General features: G+C 45.6%; 1 protein-coding gene and 1 non-coding gene across 3 annotated transcripts in view; both read left to right on the plus strand.

Moving 5' to 3' along the window:
• The window catches only part of LOC133345797 (protein mono-ADP-ribosyltransferase PARP14-like), a 103,537-nt gene extending 89,904 nt beyond the window's left edge, over positions 1-13,633 (plus strand). For both annotated transcript variants that reach the window (XM_061556778.1, XM_061556777.1), the window contains exons 16-18: positions 7,982-8,139; positions 8,375-8,549; positions 13,048-13,633. In XM_061556778.1, the coding sequence (XP_061412762.1) occupies positions 7,982-8,139; positions 8,375-8,549; positions 13,048-13,343 (629 nt within the window). In that variant the 3' untranslated portion in view covers positions 13,344-13,633. The remainder of the gene's footprint in view (positions 1-7,981; positions 8,140-8,374; positions 8,550-13,047) is intronic.
• Positions 13,634-15,608: 1,975 nt separating this feature from the next.
• Positions 15,609-15,772, plus strand: LOC133346252 (U1 spliceosomal RNA). Its single transcript, XR_009755520.1, has one exon. It is a non-coding gene; the product is annotated as a U1 spliceosomal RNA (small nuclear RNA).
• The last annotated feature ends 1,619 nt before the right edge of the window (positions 15,773-17,391 follow it).

Below are 17,391 nucleotides of genomic sequence, written 5' to 3' on the forward strand. Positions count from 1 at the left end.
AATTAAGTGATCCTTGAGGTAATTGGCTTATATGCTAAAGATAACCTTTAGGACGTGTGAGGAGCTCACAGATCCTTGAAAGATCTGGAGTCCCAATGGTGAGCTCCTCCAGCAGGTGAGGCTACGTTGGCTGGGTTGTGCCCAGGAACGGCAGGCCCAATCAGCTTCTATTTTGCTGGATAGAGGAGGCTAAACGGGCATGGCATGCCTGAAGAGGAGATGGGCTAATGTGGTATGAGAGGATGTGGGGCCGATTGAACTTGCAAATGACTCGCGAGCATCTGAACGTATTTGCTGCGTGACTCCCCTTACATGTGTAATAAAGGACTCGACCACGGTATCTGGCTTGGTGTCCTTTATTCGGGTTCGTGTTCTCTTCCCCACACGGCTCTCTCCCAGAGACCCTCCGCTCCGCTGCTGACGCTGCTGTCGCTGCTGTAGCTGCTGTAGCCTTCTCCCGTCCCCACCGCAGCTCCGCTGCTGCTCTCTGCGTGCAGCCTTCCGGCTCTCCTTGACGCAGCCCCACCGCTGCTGTCTCTCTCTCCACCGAAGCAGCCCCTCTCTCTGTGCAGCCTCCCCGGCCGCTGGCCGACGGTGCCGACCGTACTCTGTGTGTGTGGCGATCTCGCCACTCCTCCTGCCTTCGCCCTACGTGGCCTCACACTAGCCCAGTCTCCAGTCACTCCCCTCCTCTTCCGGTTTCACCTCTTTAATACCTGAACCCTTACCCCCACGTGACGTAACTCCTCCCCCCCATGACGTCACATCCGGAAGGTCGTTTACGCCCGCATTACACCACCCTCCCCCGTAGAGAAAACCCAGCCGACCTCGGCTGAACAAAACTCCAACAAGTAATGCGAGCGAAACTGACTCAACGACAATAAGGGACACAAAGCATGCAATAAATATAACCGTAAGAACAATAACACAACATGAACAATTAACGAAACGTAAGTGATTTAGAACGTGTGCGGGTCGCCGGACCGTCCCGGACGGTCGGCGGCCCTCCTGCAGAGCGGGAGCGTGATGGGGTTTTAAGAGCGACAGGCCGCAAATCTCCTGTCGCTGTTGGAGGCCCACCAACGTCCCGGTCCCGTGTCCCCGAAGGCTCAGCCTCGGAGGTGTCCCGCGATTGTGCTTGCAGCGGGGTCGGTAGGGCTGCAGGGTTCGAAGTTTCCGCAGTCCTGGCAGGCACCCTCCGAGCAGAGCCCTTCGTCACCCGCGGTGTCACGGCCGGTCTGTCTGTAACAGGCACGACAGGCGCTCTTGCAAGATCAACGGACGCAGGCAAGGGTGAGTCGGCAGCAACAGACCCCGGCAAGGCAACATCAGGAGATGACGCATCCGGTAGAGGAGCAACATATGGTTTCAACCGCGACGTGTGAACGAACCAGCGGCGAGATCCAACCCGAACACGTGCCGACTGCGGGTTGGGAACCTCGATGAGGCAGACGGGCCCTTGCCACGGTTTATGTAACACAGGAGAGGTACCTGGCCGCACCTGCGGGCAATGGAGCCAGGCCAGGTCCCCAACCCTCCAGGGGCACTCCCCCTTAGAGCGTCGAGCATACCGCTCGTTCCGGGCCTGGGCTTTGGCCGTAGACACGCGGGCCCCCTCCCGCGCCTCCGTGACCCGGCGAACGGTGTCCCGAATGTAATCTGGAAGTGGCTTACCAGGTCCCCTCATCCCGGTTCCCAACTGCACATCCATCGGCGGCACGTTCTCCCGACCATACATAAGGAAAAACGGCGAATACCCTGTAGCCGCATGCGGCGTCATCCGGTACGCCGAAAGCACCTCGGGGATGTGCAAATCCCAATCTGATTGTTGTTCACTCACCGTGTGGCACAGCATGGCGGACAAGGTCCGATTTAACCGTTCGACCATACCATCCGTTTGCGGATGGTAAGGAGATGTGCGTATTTTCTTAGTCCCAAGGGCTGCGCACACTTCCGCCAATAATTTAGAAGAAAAATTTCGGCCCTGATCCGTGAGGAGTCTTTCCGGCGCCCCCTTGTCCATAACGTACCCAAATAGAAAGGCGTCGGTAATAGCCGCGGCCGATTGGTCGGGCAACGGCCAGGCCATCGGCCAGCGGGAGAGGTACTCCACCCCAACCAACAAATATTTATTACCCCTCGCAGACGGTGGGAAGGGTCCCAGAATGTCCAGTGCCACCAATTCATTGACCCGAGACACCTGAATAGACTGTATCGGCGGCACATAAGGATGTTTAGGTGGCTTCCGCCGGGCGCAATCGGGACACGCACGCACGTGCCCGACGACATCCGTCGCCATGCCGTGCCAAAAGTAATGACGTTGCAACGTCAATAGGGTCTTTTGAACACCCAGATGTAAGAGCGTGTCCTGATTAACTCATATCGCAAGGACGCCGGCACGACCAGACGCCAGTGTTCCTGTAATCCTTCCCTCCACATGAGCAGACCATCCCGGAGAGCGGTTTCCGGCATCACACCCGTACACGGACCCCCGCTCTCCCCCGCAGACGGTTTCCGTAAAGACAACAAAGACTCATCCATCATTTGTTCCCGAATCCACACAGACCGCGGCAGATTCAAAATCCCATCAGTCGGACCCGGCTCCATCGGAGCATCCGGCCTCTCAATGGCTCCCGCGACCGGCTGAGGGGGAGATTGAATCGGCGCACACCTATGCGTCCCCGACGTGCACGCGCAAGGGGAGCGCTGCGGCAACCTAGAAAGTGCGTCCGCATTCGCATGGCGCACCCCCTTCCGAAGGTGAATTTGAAAGGAAAATTCTTGCAGCGTGTCCAACCAACGCGCCAACTGGCCGGATGGCTGGTCCATCTTAAGAGCATACTGCAAGGCCACATGATCCGTGCGCACAATAAACGAACGACCGTACAGATACGGTCGAAATTGGCGCAGAAAGAAAACAACAGCCAAAAGTTCCCTGCGAGTGACGCAGTAGCGGGTTTCCGCGGGAGACAAAACCCGGCTACCGTACGCCACCACGCGCTCCACACCCCCCTTAGACTGAGACAACACCGCGCCAATGCCCGTGTCACTCGCATCCGTATCAAGAATGAAAGGGTGGTCGAAATCCGGATAATCCAACGTCGGCGCTGTAGCCAATAGATCGCGCAGGCTCTGAAAAGCCGCCTGTTCCGGCGGTCCCCAACCAAATTTTCGTCCTTTACCCGTAAGGAGGTGCAAGGGCCTCGCGATCGTCGCGAAATTCGGAACAAATCTCCGATAATATGAGGCAAATCCCAAAAAACGCCGTACATCCCCCACGGTGGCCGGGGTTGGCCAATCCCGGACGCACGCCGTTTTGTCCGGATCCGTGGCCACCCCATCAGCACTCACGATGTGCCCCAAGTAACGGACGGAGCGTTGCAGTAGGTGACATTTCTTAGGTTTAAATTTCAAATTGGCGGAACGCATCCTCGTGAACACCGACTCCAACCGCCGTAAATGTTCATCAAATGTGCGGCTGAAGACGATAATATCGTCCAAATATATGAGACATGTCTCCCACTGCAACCCCGTCAACACCAGCTCCATCAACCTTTGAAATGTGGCAGGGGCCGCATTCAGCCCCATCGGAAGGCAATTGAATTGAAACAACCCCTGCGGCGTACGGAATGCGGTTTTCTCCCGCGAGGGCTCGTCAAGGGGGAGCTGCCAGAATCCCGAAGAGAGATCCAGCGTAGAAAAGAACTTGGCCCCCGACAAAGCATCGAGGGAGTCGTCCATACGCGGCAGGGGATACGCATCTGCCACCGAAATTTTATTCAATTTCCGGAAATCAACACAAAATCGCAATTTGCCGTCCTTTTTCTTGACCAAAACAACAGGCGCACCCCATGGGCTGTTAGATGGAGATATTATGTCCGCAGCCAACATGTCATCCACTGCCCCCCGAACATGTTCCCGTTCAGCCGGACTCATCCGGTGCGAGTTCAACCGAATAGGGGCAGCGTCCCCTGTGTCAATATGATGGTAAAGCAACGAGGTGCGTCCCAAATCCAAATCATCGGAGCTAAACACGTCCGAATAAGTCAACAACAATTTCCGAATCGCACAACGTTGTTCCCCGGACAGGGAAGAATTTTCACTACATAAGTCGGCAATCCAGCGATTATCCGAAGCCCCCGGCCCCAAAACTCCAGCAACCACGCCCTGGCCGTGCAGGCAATCCCGTGCCATAAAAGCCGTAGTGGCATGTGCCACAACCGTACCCGCCGGAACACACACGTTCTCGGTACTCGCATTGAGCACCTGCAAAAACGGTTGTTGGTCCGGCCGGACGATGGTCTGTGCCCCAACCAGCGCCAATCCGGCCGTCATGGTGGCGGACGGTGACAACAAGACCCCAACCGCACCTTGCCGATCAGGCAGAGGCTTCCGATACCGCAAGGGAATACGCATCTGTGAGCCAGGTGGTATATCAACAGATACATCGGATAACGCCTGCACCTGGGCGGCAGGAGCAGGTCGCCCCCAGGGCGACGGCAGAAACGAGATTTTACGGCCACCCGGCAATTCAATACAATTCTCATTAATTTTTTATCAGAATGGGCATTCTAGCCAGAAAATCAGTACCCAATAAACAAGGAACTGCCAGAGATCTCGAAATTAACACTATACCCGAGGCCGACACATCCCCGATAGATATTTTAGCGTCCACCTGGCCCACAATGCCCATGCTACCCCCGTTTGCAGCGACGCATGACCCGTAAACCGGACGCACGGCCCCCGGTGGGATGCCCAAGAGATGGAAAATGACATCCGATATAATGGTCGCGGACGCCCCGGAATCAACCAAAATACGTACGTCCACCCCTTGTATAGACCCCGGTACAGTGGATGAACCAGTAGCGGCCGCGACGACCCTCCGTGCCAATTTACGCCACTGCGTCACCGAGCGACACGGCCCCGTCGATGGCCTCCCGTTGGTAACAACACCCGGATCGCACGACAATGGTGATGGGTGAGGTGTAAAGCCTTGCCGGGTGTCTGGTGCGCACCGACTTGCCTGCCTTGGAGGTTCCTTCTTTGGAGCGTCCGTTGACGAGGCCTCCTGCTGGGGCGGACCCGGGATGCGGGCCCAGCAGTCCCTGGCGTAGTGGCCCCTGCGCCCGCAGCGGAAGCAGTCAACGTCGTTGCGCCATAGCGCCGGCCCTGCGTCCCGACGGCCCCGTGCCAGCGGTGCAGCGCGTGGAACCTGTTTACCCCGGCCCGACCATGGGGCCGAGGCGGCCGTCAGCTCCTGCGGGCCCCCTTCATCCGGCACGAACACTGCCTTCTTAGGGTCCCAACCCATGGCGCCTCCCTCGATGATGGGCCCCTCCGTCCACGCCGCGACTTGCTTCCACCGGCACAGGTTAAATTGTGCGTCCAGACATTTGGCTGCCGCCCGGGACATTAGCTTCTCGTGGCCGCATGCCGGCATGGGAATCCCCAGATCTCGGGACAGCTCGAGCATCTTCCCAAAGATGAGAGGCTCGAGCAGGTCAGGCTTCGTCTCCGGATATGCGGCCATAGCCAACTCCAGTACCGCACCCCGAAACGCCACCGGCGATTCCTCGGGCGCTCGCTGTCGTTGAGCAAACCGGTGATGAGCGTCATCAGGTGGCTCATAAGCATCCGCCATTTCCTCAAAAACTCCTCGCAATGTCTTCTTCTTCTCAGCCGTTATCGAACGGAAAAATCTGACCGACTCGTCATCCAGAAGAGTCGGCAGTACTTCCAAAGCCTCAGCGTCAGTCCACCTTGCAGAGCGTACCGCTGCCAAAAATCTGCAGGCGAAAGCGCTCCAATCGCCCCCGATAGAGAATTCCTTGACCGTAGTAAGGTGACGACTGCGACTCCTTGGCGCGCCGTCTTCGAGCGATGATTCCTCCGGTGGAAGGTTCAAAATGGCGTCGCATCGCGGCGTGGTCAAGATGGCAGCTCCCCGTCGCGGAGAGCGCAAGATGGCGGCTTCCCGCCGTTCTTCCCCCGCCACGCCCAAGATGGCGTCGTCGTGCCGCGTGGCTGATGGCGTCGACGACGAGGCGGCGGCCTGTGGAGCACCATCAGCTCTCCCAAACGCCGTCTTTGGTGTGACGAGGGCACACAGCTGCGCCAATACATTCTTGAGCATCTCAAGCTGCTCCGCCATCTGTGCCCATCGGACATCCGCGTCCGTTTGTGCTGACGGGCCCGCCGCCGCGGCAACATCTTGAACTCCTGCACTCGCTCCAGCCTGGGTCTCCTCCACCAACGCAGCTGGGTCCGTCGCAGGAGGAAGACCGTCGTCGTCAGATGATGAAGCAGACGATGGCGTCGGAATATTCTTTTTTCTCAATTGCTTCGACATGCCGTTACACTTCTGGCACCAATGTAATAAAGGACTCGACCACGGTATCTGGCTTGGTGTCCTTTATTCGGGTTCGTGTTCTCTTCCCCACACGGCTCTCTCCCAGAGACCCTCCGCTCCACTGCTGACGCTGCTGTCGCTGCTGTAGCTGCTGTAGCCTTCTCCCGTCCCCACCGCAGCTCCGCTGCTGCTCTCTGCGTGCAGCCTTCCGGCTCTCCTTGACGCAGCCCCACCGCTGCTGTCTCTCTCTCCTCCGAAGCAGCCCCTCTCTCCGTGCAGCCTCCCCGGCCGCCCTTGCTGCGGTCTCACCGCAGCTCCCCGTTTCCTCGGGGTCGGTCACCGCTGGCCGACGGTGCCGACCGTACTCTGTGTGTGTGGCGATCTCGCCACTCCTCCTGCCTTCGCCCTACGTGGCCTCACACTAGCCCAGTCTCCAGTCACTCCCCTCCTCTTCCGGTTTCACCCCTTTAATACCTGAACCCTTACCCCCACGTGACGTAACTCCTCCCCCCCATGACGTCACATCCGGAAGGTCGTTTACGCCCGCATTACACATGCAAAAACAAATTGGAAATGGGATGCCATTCCACAAAGAAGTCTGGGGAGAGTCACTGAAAATATAATTAATAGGGCCCGTGGATAATAAGAGTTTTAGAGGATCCTACAGCTGCTGCAAATAGGGCCACGGGTAAGAGGAGTTCTGTTCATATTCTAGAAAAGGCTAATACATTTCAATTACTGTACTATTATACCCAAGCTTTGTAGACTACGAAAAATCATTCTACTTGGTAGTAAAATATGTACTTAATTTTTTTTATATTAGTAGTAATCACCATTTAATAACATTAAACAGCAACACTGAGATTATATGAATAAAGTATGAAAATACATATTAAAAGACGAGTCCGAGACGCTTTCACCAAGGTTATTCAGTAACAGGAAGTATTTTTCTTTTCTAAAAGTGGATTGGAGAAACAAAGGCATAAATATTAATGGATAAAACATGCACAATCTCATATTTACACATACAATATCTCATAAGCTAAATTATGAACATTTTGTTTGAAAACTTTATTTTATGCCTTGCATGTCTCCGTCATTACTGCAGGATGATGTATTGTGTTTGTTACACTTGCGACCTAATGCGCTTTACACTGAGGAAGCAGAGAACATTGCTTTAAAAAAAATATAGCTTTTCTTTGTGCATTGACAATGAAGTTTGCATTTGGGAAAATGTATTATGCTGGGGCAGTGAAGCATCCTCTTGTTCTCTTAAAAATGGCAGTCCTGCAAAAGTCTTACAAACACTCAGGATTGCTAAATTAACATATTCTACCATTGTATGGGGCATGTAGCTTGCCACTTCTGCATCCTGTCGGTTGGGTTTTGTTTTGGGGTCCTGAATGGAGAATTTTTTAATGATTGAGTGAAAATGGAAAAGTTATGACAAATAGAACAAGATAGCAAGCAAACAGAGGTGGCAGGTTTGCCAAATGAGATATTGCATAGCATGCAATTTATATTTTATGTTATGTTAATGGTATTCTTCTTGGCAAAATAAAGTATTTTTAATTCAGTACTACCTTATGTACAATTTGATTGTTGATTTTCATAATTATTGTCCTCCTGCAGACAATATTCCTGTTGAATGGGCAGACATGAGTAATTTGGGACTGGACAAGTTTATGAATGTAAACCTGCATCCTTCATCTAGTTTGTACAAAATAATTGCTCAAGACTTCACTTCCTCACTTGAACTCACAAGCACTGCAGCTCTCGTGATTGAAGAGGTTAGTTATTATGTAATAATTCAGATTATAACTGTTCTTCTATAATTTTTACCTAGATATGAATGTGTAGGGATCATTTAGCATGATGAAAATGTACAAAATAAAGAACTAATCAAATTAGAAATAGCTAAACAGAGGGAATGGGAATACGTGTACCCTTGTTATATTAATACAACTGTTTATGTTAATATTTGATTTCAACTATTACTTTTCATTGAATGTCCCATGTAAACAGATAATCCACATTCAAAACCCATCACTCTGGAATGGGTACATGACAAAAAAAAAATCATTAGAAGATGTTGTGAAAAATGTTGACATTGAAAAGATTCTCTACCATGGGACCTCTCATAAGACTTGTGAAAACATCAATGCCAATGGATTTAACAGAGCCTACTGTGGAAAAAATGGTAAATACTCTACTTCTACCTCACATATTTTTAGGTTTGATTTTCAACTAGCATTTTAATTTGGATTATCATGTAAAAAATATTAAAAGATTGTATTGCTCTGCTTTTCTCATTTGAGTAAAATATAGCAACTGAGCATAATCCTAGTTATTATCTTACATAATCAGATGTCTTACTAGTTTAAAACCATGTCAGGGTACTCAGTGAAGACTGCTGAAATCCTGAATTGTAATCCTGATATCAAACCACTGGCCTATCATGAAGCAGTTTTGGCCATCATTTCGTATTATTATATGTGAAACATTTGCACATTTTGTGATAAATGGCTGTCATTTGCAACCAATATACCTAACACTTCTATTTACTGAAGTTCAATCTATATAGGTTGTATACCCTAGCGTTGCTCTGTATTAGGGTTTCAAGTCCATCATGTTAATCTACTCTGGCTATACATACAGCTAAACCTAAGAGACTACAATTAATTTGGTTCTTAAGATTTTATAAACTGCTCAATCCTCCTGTGCATACCCAGCAGAGCACTGTAGTAGATTCCCTGGCGTATTCTCCTGGCATATCACACAGTTGGCTCAAATTTGTAGGGCACACTGCAGGATGGTTGGGTTGGAATTTACTGATGTCCTCGTACTAAAATATACTTCTATAATTTACATTCTTCAGATTATGTACAAATTAAGCTGTGTAACAAAACAAAAGAAATAAGCTCAAGATCCACCATCACTCTCGCCAGACCTATGTATTGAGCTTTGTCAGGTTTTCAGAGAATTATCAAGCATTTGATTCACAAACTGAAAAAAATGCATATATAATGTAGGAAAAGTATATATCGTCAAAATGTGTTAAATTATTTAATTGCCCTCTTGAATCAATCACAGTCAGATTGCAATCTGTAAAAAAATACATAAGCTCGCTTGGTCCAAAATATGTTGAAAATGGCCATTGAAATCCTCCTTTGTGACTTAGATTTTCATAAATCTATGTCTGTATATATAAGGGAGATTTGTGAATATGTGTGTCTGTTCGAAATGTTTAGCATACTTACCAACATGCAACAAACTTGAAATTTGGCATGTTGGTAGTTTCCAGACTGTACACGACACAATAAGTATAAAAATAGACTTTTGTATTTTTTTGGGGGGGGCGCAATAATGGTATCTATATTACACGGCAAGTGAGCATGCGGCAGCGTTACGCATTGTGCCTGCTGACGTCACCCCCCCCCCAACCCTGCTCGTAGGCCGTGTATCCCGCACAAATGCGCGGCATAGCTGTCTCAATTTTCTAAGGGAACACAACTATTTTCAGCTCGCCACGTCATTCCCTTCCCGAGTTGCCTGCTTAAGGTTCAATTTCCTTGAGTGAAAAACATCCGATTTAGTTAAATTGATTTGTTTCGGATTTTTTCTTTCTTGCAAGCATCATTTTTTTCAGGGTTTTCCACCCAAATATAAGGGAATATTAAAATAATCCAAGACAAGAATCCAAGTCCCGGGCGTAGCTGGGTAGTAAAGCTAGTTAGGTATATTTGGTACTGATGGTGGCCATTTTGAAATAGAAGCAGGCTAAGGTTATTTCAGCCTCCCTAAGATGTTTTGTCTATATTAATTTAACACATACCACACAAGTGCACAGTTGCTTCATATCATGTCATCTGATGCCATTTGGTTGGGACTGTTTTATCTTTTGTAATTAATGAAAGGGGATTCCACCACTTTAAAAAGCGATTAAAACTTACATAGATTCTACATTTGAAATGAACAAAATTGGATGTAACTAGGAATAAAAGAAAGAACGTCATGTATTTAGATGTACAGTAATACCTAGATTAACGAAGCTCCTTCATCACGAAGTTGGCCATGGAGTGTCCCTTCGCCACGATATTTTTGCTAAAATGAAAAAAAAAATTTTGAAATCATACAAAGCGATTCATAAGAGTCAACATTTAAACCCTGCGCATGCCCTGTAAAAACAACCGAGCGGAGTTTTACTGGACATTATCAACAGGCAACCAGCGGCACGCTTCACCAGTCTTCTGTGTCCCGCCTGACATCGATCAAGATCCTCGTGTTCCTAATTTGTTATCGTGTTCTTTGCATTTTGATTTAAAGCTTTCGTGATTGCAGGGATTAATCTTCTTGGTTCTTTCGGTAAAGTCACGTAGAATGGAAATAATAAAATAATAAAAATAAAACATAATAAAATAATTCTCACGACGTTTCGGCCACAACGCAAGCAGCCGTCCTCAGGTGAAGAACAGGTCTGTCGAGAAGACAGAGTCTGAATGACAACCCCAGGCTTGGAGCGTCTTTTTTAAGCTGGGTTGGAGGGGGGGGGAGAGCGCCTTGACAAAATAATTTGCATATCAAGAGGAATTTTGCATATTTATGGGAAATGCAGATATGCGATTAGTACTTCTTGTGAAATGCGTAGGAGGTTTGGCGAGGGGTTTAAAGTCATTATGCCCGGCATTATGCAGGATTAGCAGCATCAAAGGGAGGGAGTAGGGGTAGCATTAATAAAGAGAAGGAATGTTAATAGTATGTATCTGCAGTAACTAAACCACCACGTAAACAACTAAAGTATAAACTATATAGTATCATCAGTATACTAAATATACTCTTCAAAAAGCTGAGCTACTAACAGTAAGTAATACATTACAATTCTACATCGCAAAAAATATAATATGCTTCCAGCTAAACTTTATTCTCTTACATCACACGGGTATACCCCGTACTATATACTGCCATAGACAAACCCAACATTAAATTATATACTGTATTATTATAATACACCACTCTATACCTTATACATTGTAATATTACACTATGTATTATACAACCTACCCTACTGTATATCACACTGCTGTATATTCACTATACAATTACGATACCATATATTACTTTTTACATTGTATAAAACATTACAATTGTATATTATTTATTATTATACAATCAGCTATACACTATACCATTGACCGTCGCGTGAAAGATACTAAGAGAAAGCAACGAAATATGTCAATGGGAGAGTGGTGGTAGGAAACTTGCAGCGGAGCAAAGAATGCATTCCCTGCGGAAAGGAATTTAGCATATTTATGGGAAATGCAGATATGCGATTAGTACTTCTTGTGAAATGCGTAGGAGGTTTGGCAAGGGGTTTTAAGTCATTATGCCCGTGCATTATGCAGGATTAGCAGCATCAAAGGGAGGGGGTAGGAGTAGCATTAATAAAGAGAAGGAATGTTAATAGTATGTATCTGCAGTAACTTAACAACCACGTAAACAACTAAAGTATAAACTACAAAGTTTAATCAGTATACTAAATATACTCTTCAATAAACTGAGCTACTAACAGTAAGCAATACATTACAATTCTACGTCGCAAAAAATATAATATGCTTCCAGCTAAACTTTATTCTCTTACATCACACGGGTATACCCCGTACTATATACTGCCATAGACAAACCCAACATTAAATTATATACTGTATTATTATAATACACCACTCTATACCTTATGCATTGTAATATTACACGATGTATTATTCTACCTACCCTACTGTATATCACACTGCTGTATATTCACTATACAATTACGATACTATATATTACTTTTTACATTGTGTAACACATTACAATTGTATTATTATACAATCAGCTATACACTATACCATTGACCGTCGCGTGAAAGATACTAAGAGTAAGCAACGAAATATGTCAATGGGAGAATGGTGGCGGGAAACTTGCAGCGGAGCAAACAATCCATTCCCTGTGGAGAATACAAGATATACAGACCTGTTCTTCACCTGAGGACGGCTGCTTGCGTTGTGGCCGAAACGTCGTGAGAATTATTTTATTATGTTTTATTTTTATTATTTTTTAATTTCCATTGTACGTGACTTTACCGAAAGAACCAAGAAGGTGTTCTTTGCAGTGATAAAATGATTTTTACTATCCATATTATGTCATGCAACCGACAATCTAGTGCTAGCTGCCTCATTCGGTAAAGAATGCAGCGTAAATCCATCTCTTTGGAAACGAAAATGCAGATCATGAGGAGGGGTAGAGGCGGGAGAGATGAAAAGTTAAGTGGTGCGTTCGTTAGGGTTGTCGCAGTCCACCTTAAGGACAACGTCAAGGCTACTGTACAACAATGGTTCCTATTGTACCCCCCTCTGAAGTCCTGGAATGCATCCCTATGCCTCCCACATCATATCTATACCTCTAGCAACGACGTTTCTAATAACGAAGTGACATCATGGAATACATCTACTTAGCAAGCCCATAAATGTATAATTGGTAAAATACATTAAATGATGTTAAATATAGGTAAACCTTATTGTTCAACACGATCGAATAATCTAACATGCAATGCACTTTAAAATAAACTCACAGTGGATTCACTGCTTTAATATTATATGTATACACCACTGCCAGTGTCATTCTAAACATTAACAGCTGCTATGGGGATTTATATTTTACAGCTACATTGTATGGAGATGGCGTGTACTTTGCAGTTAAAGCTGATTATTCTGCAAATGACACATACTCGCCACCTGATGAAAATGGTTCCAAGTACATTTACAAGGCACGTGTACTGACTGGAAAATATACCATTGGAAAGGAAGGAATGAAACAACCTCCACCCATAGATGAGAGTGTAAGCTTGGTGCAATTGTTTGACAGCGTTACAGACAACTTAACCAATCCAGAATTATTTGTGATATTTCACGACAGCGACGCTTACCCTGAATATCTCATCAAGTTCCAGTTTCCTTAGACCAAGAATGTGACACTTTTGTGGCAATCATGCCACGTTGGCAATTGGTGTTTCGCTTGGGAATCCTCGATCTTAAAAACAGAATTACCGCATTTAAATTTTATGGTTTGCAAGCCATCGTTGGGCCAAATGCATGTTTACACGATTTTAACAGGTTCTTTCAGATTATGGACATCGTTGGGATGAGGTTAAGGGTGTATTTTATAGCTTTAAAATGTATGGTATTCTATTGTGGGTTGTTTCATTTTGTTATACAGTAACCAATTAATAAAATGTATAGCTTTAACATTTATGGTATTCTATTGTGAGTTGTTTTATTTTGTTATATGGTAACCAATTAATACAATTTAAACATTTAACATTACATTTTAACTATATGCCGCATCACTTTTCAATAAGCAACAATGTATATAGAGACATCCAGACTACAGAGAGCAATACTTCTCTTGACACCCCAATGTTTGGGGATGTTTATAGTGTGTCAAACGACTAAGGGCCTGATTCAAGTAGTCATTTTGGTTGTGATTCGATAACTTTTTTGCAGAATGGTGGCCAATTTCAGATACAATCAGAAACTTGTATTTTACAATGTTTGTACAGCCAATTTGGCAGTTTTATAAAATGTCCATGTGTTCCACCAATTATTGCCTTAAAGGGACTGCAAGCAGTATGCACACACCACAGCAGTCACTCATTTGAAGCTGAGTCGACCTTAAAGAGACTCAGAACAGGTTGTGAAACTACTTGCCACCGAATGTGTGCCGTGGCTCGTAGTACATTCCCAAATCACTGTGCTCCAAACCTTACACACACAAACATCAACAGAAACAACAACAAAAGCTTTCATTTGCCACTAAACTTTGAGGTCACGTGAAGTGTGGAAAGCTCACTTGCAGATCACAGGACAGAGACAGGTATTGTGGGTTAACTGAGATGACAATTGCCCACACACAGAATAAATAATGCACATTTATATACACAGACATTTGTACACGCAACACATGCCTATGCACACAAACACAATGATTCTCCATGTCTGTTAGACTTTTTAGATCAATTGTGGAGTGGTGGGATGGGTGGTATGCAATAATGTATTATGCACCCAGTGACCTGAATTAATTTACTGGCTCTAGATTTGAAGCTTTCGTGACTGCAAGGATTCATATTCTTAGGTTTTTTCGGTAAAGTCACGTAGGTAAAACATTAAAATTAATGAAAATCAAATCAAATAAAACAAAAATTGCCTCCGAAACGTCGTGATTTTTGTTTTATTTTATTTTATTTTCATTAATTTTGATGTTTTACCTACGTGACTTTACCGAAAAAACCTAAGAATATTAATTTTGATGTTTTACCTACGTGACTTTACCGAAAAAAACCTAAGAATATCATTTACTGGCTCATGGCTAATGGGTTTCTCATCACTGGAATGACCACCTTTTATTTTACTCGAACTTACCGCTTCCTGATGGCAGCATCATCATCCCCCTCAAATAACTTTCCCACCTACTTCACGGTCTCCGCAATGTGGCCCATCAGTTGGTGCTCGCACGCAATTTCAACAGTTCAGACTCGACTGCAACCATCGTCGATAGTTGGTCTCGAGGCAATTTTTTCTGCCACAACCGGGTAGTCGCCAACGCAGTTGGAAATGTTTGGCCTGCTTTCGCAAACATATTTATTTTTTACAAAATACACATGTGGCAATATACTCATCAGTTGTGGAGTTAACATCAATAATGATTAAATGAAAGAACATGAGAATTTATTTTCGCATGGGTCAAGGAGACTGTTTGATCATACTTCGCCACTTTGCCCAGGGACTGGTTCAAATATCAGATTATGATGCTAGATGTGGCCAGGATTCTCATCGCCCGACAAAACTTACAGAACCAGAGGTGAAAACCTCTAATCTAGTAACGCCACTTGTGTCGTGAGCTAACATTACCCAGAATACGTTTTTTAGGGGCTTTGCCCAAAAACCTGACCGTCAGTTAAGTGTTTAATAATAAAAAAAATGGTTAATTTCCTTTACAAATGAGCGTTTTAATCATGTAGTTTTCATTTTTAACATTCATTTATTTCACTTTTATTTTTTATTGCAGCCACGTAAAAGCTGGGCTTAAAATTTTCGTGACTGCAGAAATTCACATTCTATGGTTCTTTACCGAAAGAACCATAGAATATGTAAAAGCCTTTGAAGGGCCCATAGAGTAAAGGTACAGGGTTCTGGTTCGTATCGGGATAGTGGGAGCAACCCAACTCATACTTACCTGACAGCGGTGGCACCATGATCAATTAGGTGGTCCTCCCAGGGCGAGGCTCATCCATTGCACTGCGGGTGGGTTGACCCCTGCGATTTCCCCAAATGCGGGAAACTCCACTGTGTAATTTGTGGTACTGGGGGACTGCGTTCGCGCTATCCCCCGATAATAATGAAAAAATATATGTTTTAGTCGCATTAAAGTTTTATAACATACCAATAATTGCTCGCAGGAGCGATAATGGCGAAAGTCATTATTTTTTGTGAATGCAGTTAGCCGGAACAAACTGTTGCCATCGTTAAACTAGTTACTACTATAATGAGCCATGAATGTATGTGTGTCCCTCGTGTGACGTCACTCCACGTCGGCCAGCCCCCCTCATTAATGATCATGAACAGGTGACGTCCTCCACATGGTCCCCCGTCATTATTAACCATGAGCGGGTGACGTCACTCCACATCGAACAGCCCCCCTCATTAATAATCATGAACAATAATCATGAAGAGGTGACTTCCTCCAAATGGACACTCCACCACTAATAATATTTGGCGGGTGACGTCACTCCACATGGGGGCGCGAGGTGCCTCCTCCCCCCTCCTCAGCGTCAACTTACAACCCTCACTCCAAAGGAAGAACCCTCACGTGACGCGATCTCCGTAACGCTATTGAGACATAGAAGTAAAAGGACGTCATGATGACTAAGGCGTTATACGTGTTAAATGAAATAAGTCTGTGTCACCGCGGCCTTACAAATTGCACACAAATTCTTGCAATAAATATCACGTCGCGGTCTGCTTTTCACTTGCAAGATTCAGATTTACTCAAATACACCCGTCCTTGGACGTGCAAAGCGCTAGTTGGAAATGTTTGGCCTGCTTTCGCAAACATATTTATTTTTTCAAAATGCACATGTGGCAATATACTCATCAGTTGTGGAGTTAACATCAATAATGATTAAATGAAAGAACATGATAATTTATTTTCGCATGGGTCAAGGAGACTGTTTGATCATACTTTGCCACTTTGCCCAGGGACTGGTTCAAATATCAGATTATGATGCTAGATGTGGCCAGGATTCTCATCGCCCGACAAAACTTACAGAACCAGAGGTGAAAACCTCTAATCTAGTAACGCCACTTGTGTCGTGAGCTAACATTACCCAGAATACGTTTTTTAGGGGGTTTGCCCAAAAACCTGACCGTCACTTACGTGTTTAATAATTAAAAAATGGTTAATTTCCTTTACAAATTAGCGTTTTAATCATGTAGTTTTCATTTTTAACATTCATTTATTTCACTTTTATTTTTTATTGCAGCCACGTAAAAGCTGGGCTTAAAATGTTCGTGACTGCAGAAATTCACATTCGGTGAAGAACCATAGGATACCATTGGAACCTCAATTGCCAGTAAAAAATATGATAATTGTTTTTTTACCCTTTTATCTGGCAACAAAACTGACACCTTTGTGCGCCTTTTGGCGTCATCTGGTCCAATACCATGTGAGACTAGGCTGAGTGCGCCTTTTGGCGTCATCTGGTCCAACACCATGTGATACTAGGCTCTAAGGAAAGCTGTCTCGGGTGTGGACCAATCAACTTCAAGGACAGTGCATACATTATCAGAGTTATGTTTTTTGTTTGCATTATGACTGCAGGTATTGTGGTCTATGCAAACATGACTCCTTGTAAAAAATGTGTCAGTTTTGTTGCCAGATAAAAGGGTAAAAAAACAATGATCAACCATAAAATACGTAAAAGCATTTGAAGGGCCCATAGAGTAAAGGTA

Source organism: Lethenteron reissneri, chromosome 23 (genome assembly GCF_015708825.2).
Source record: "Lethenteron reissneri isolate LAM-NWPU_2019-01 chromosome 23, ASM1570882v1, whole genome shotgun sequence".
Lineage (NCBI taxonomy): Eukaryota > Metazoa > Chordata > Hyperoartia > Petromyzontiformes > Petromyzontidae > Lethenteron > Lethenteron reissneri.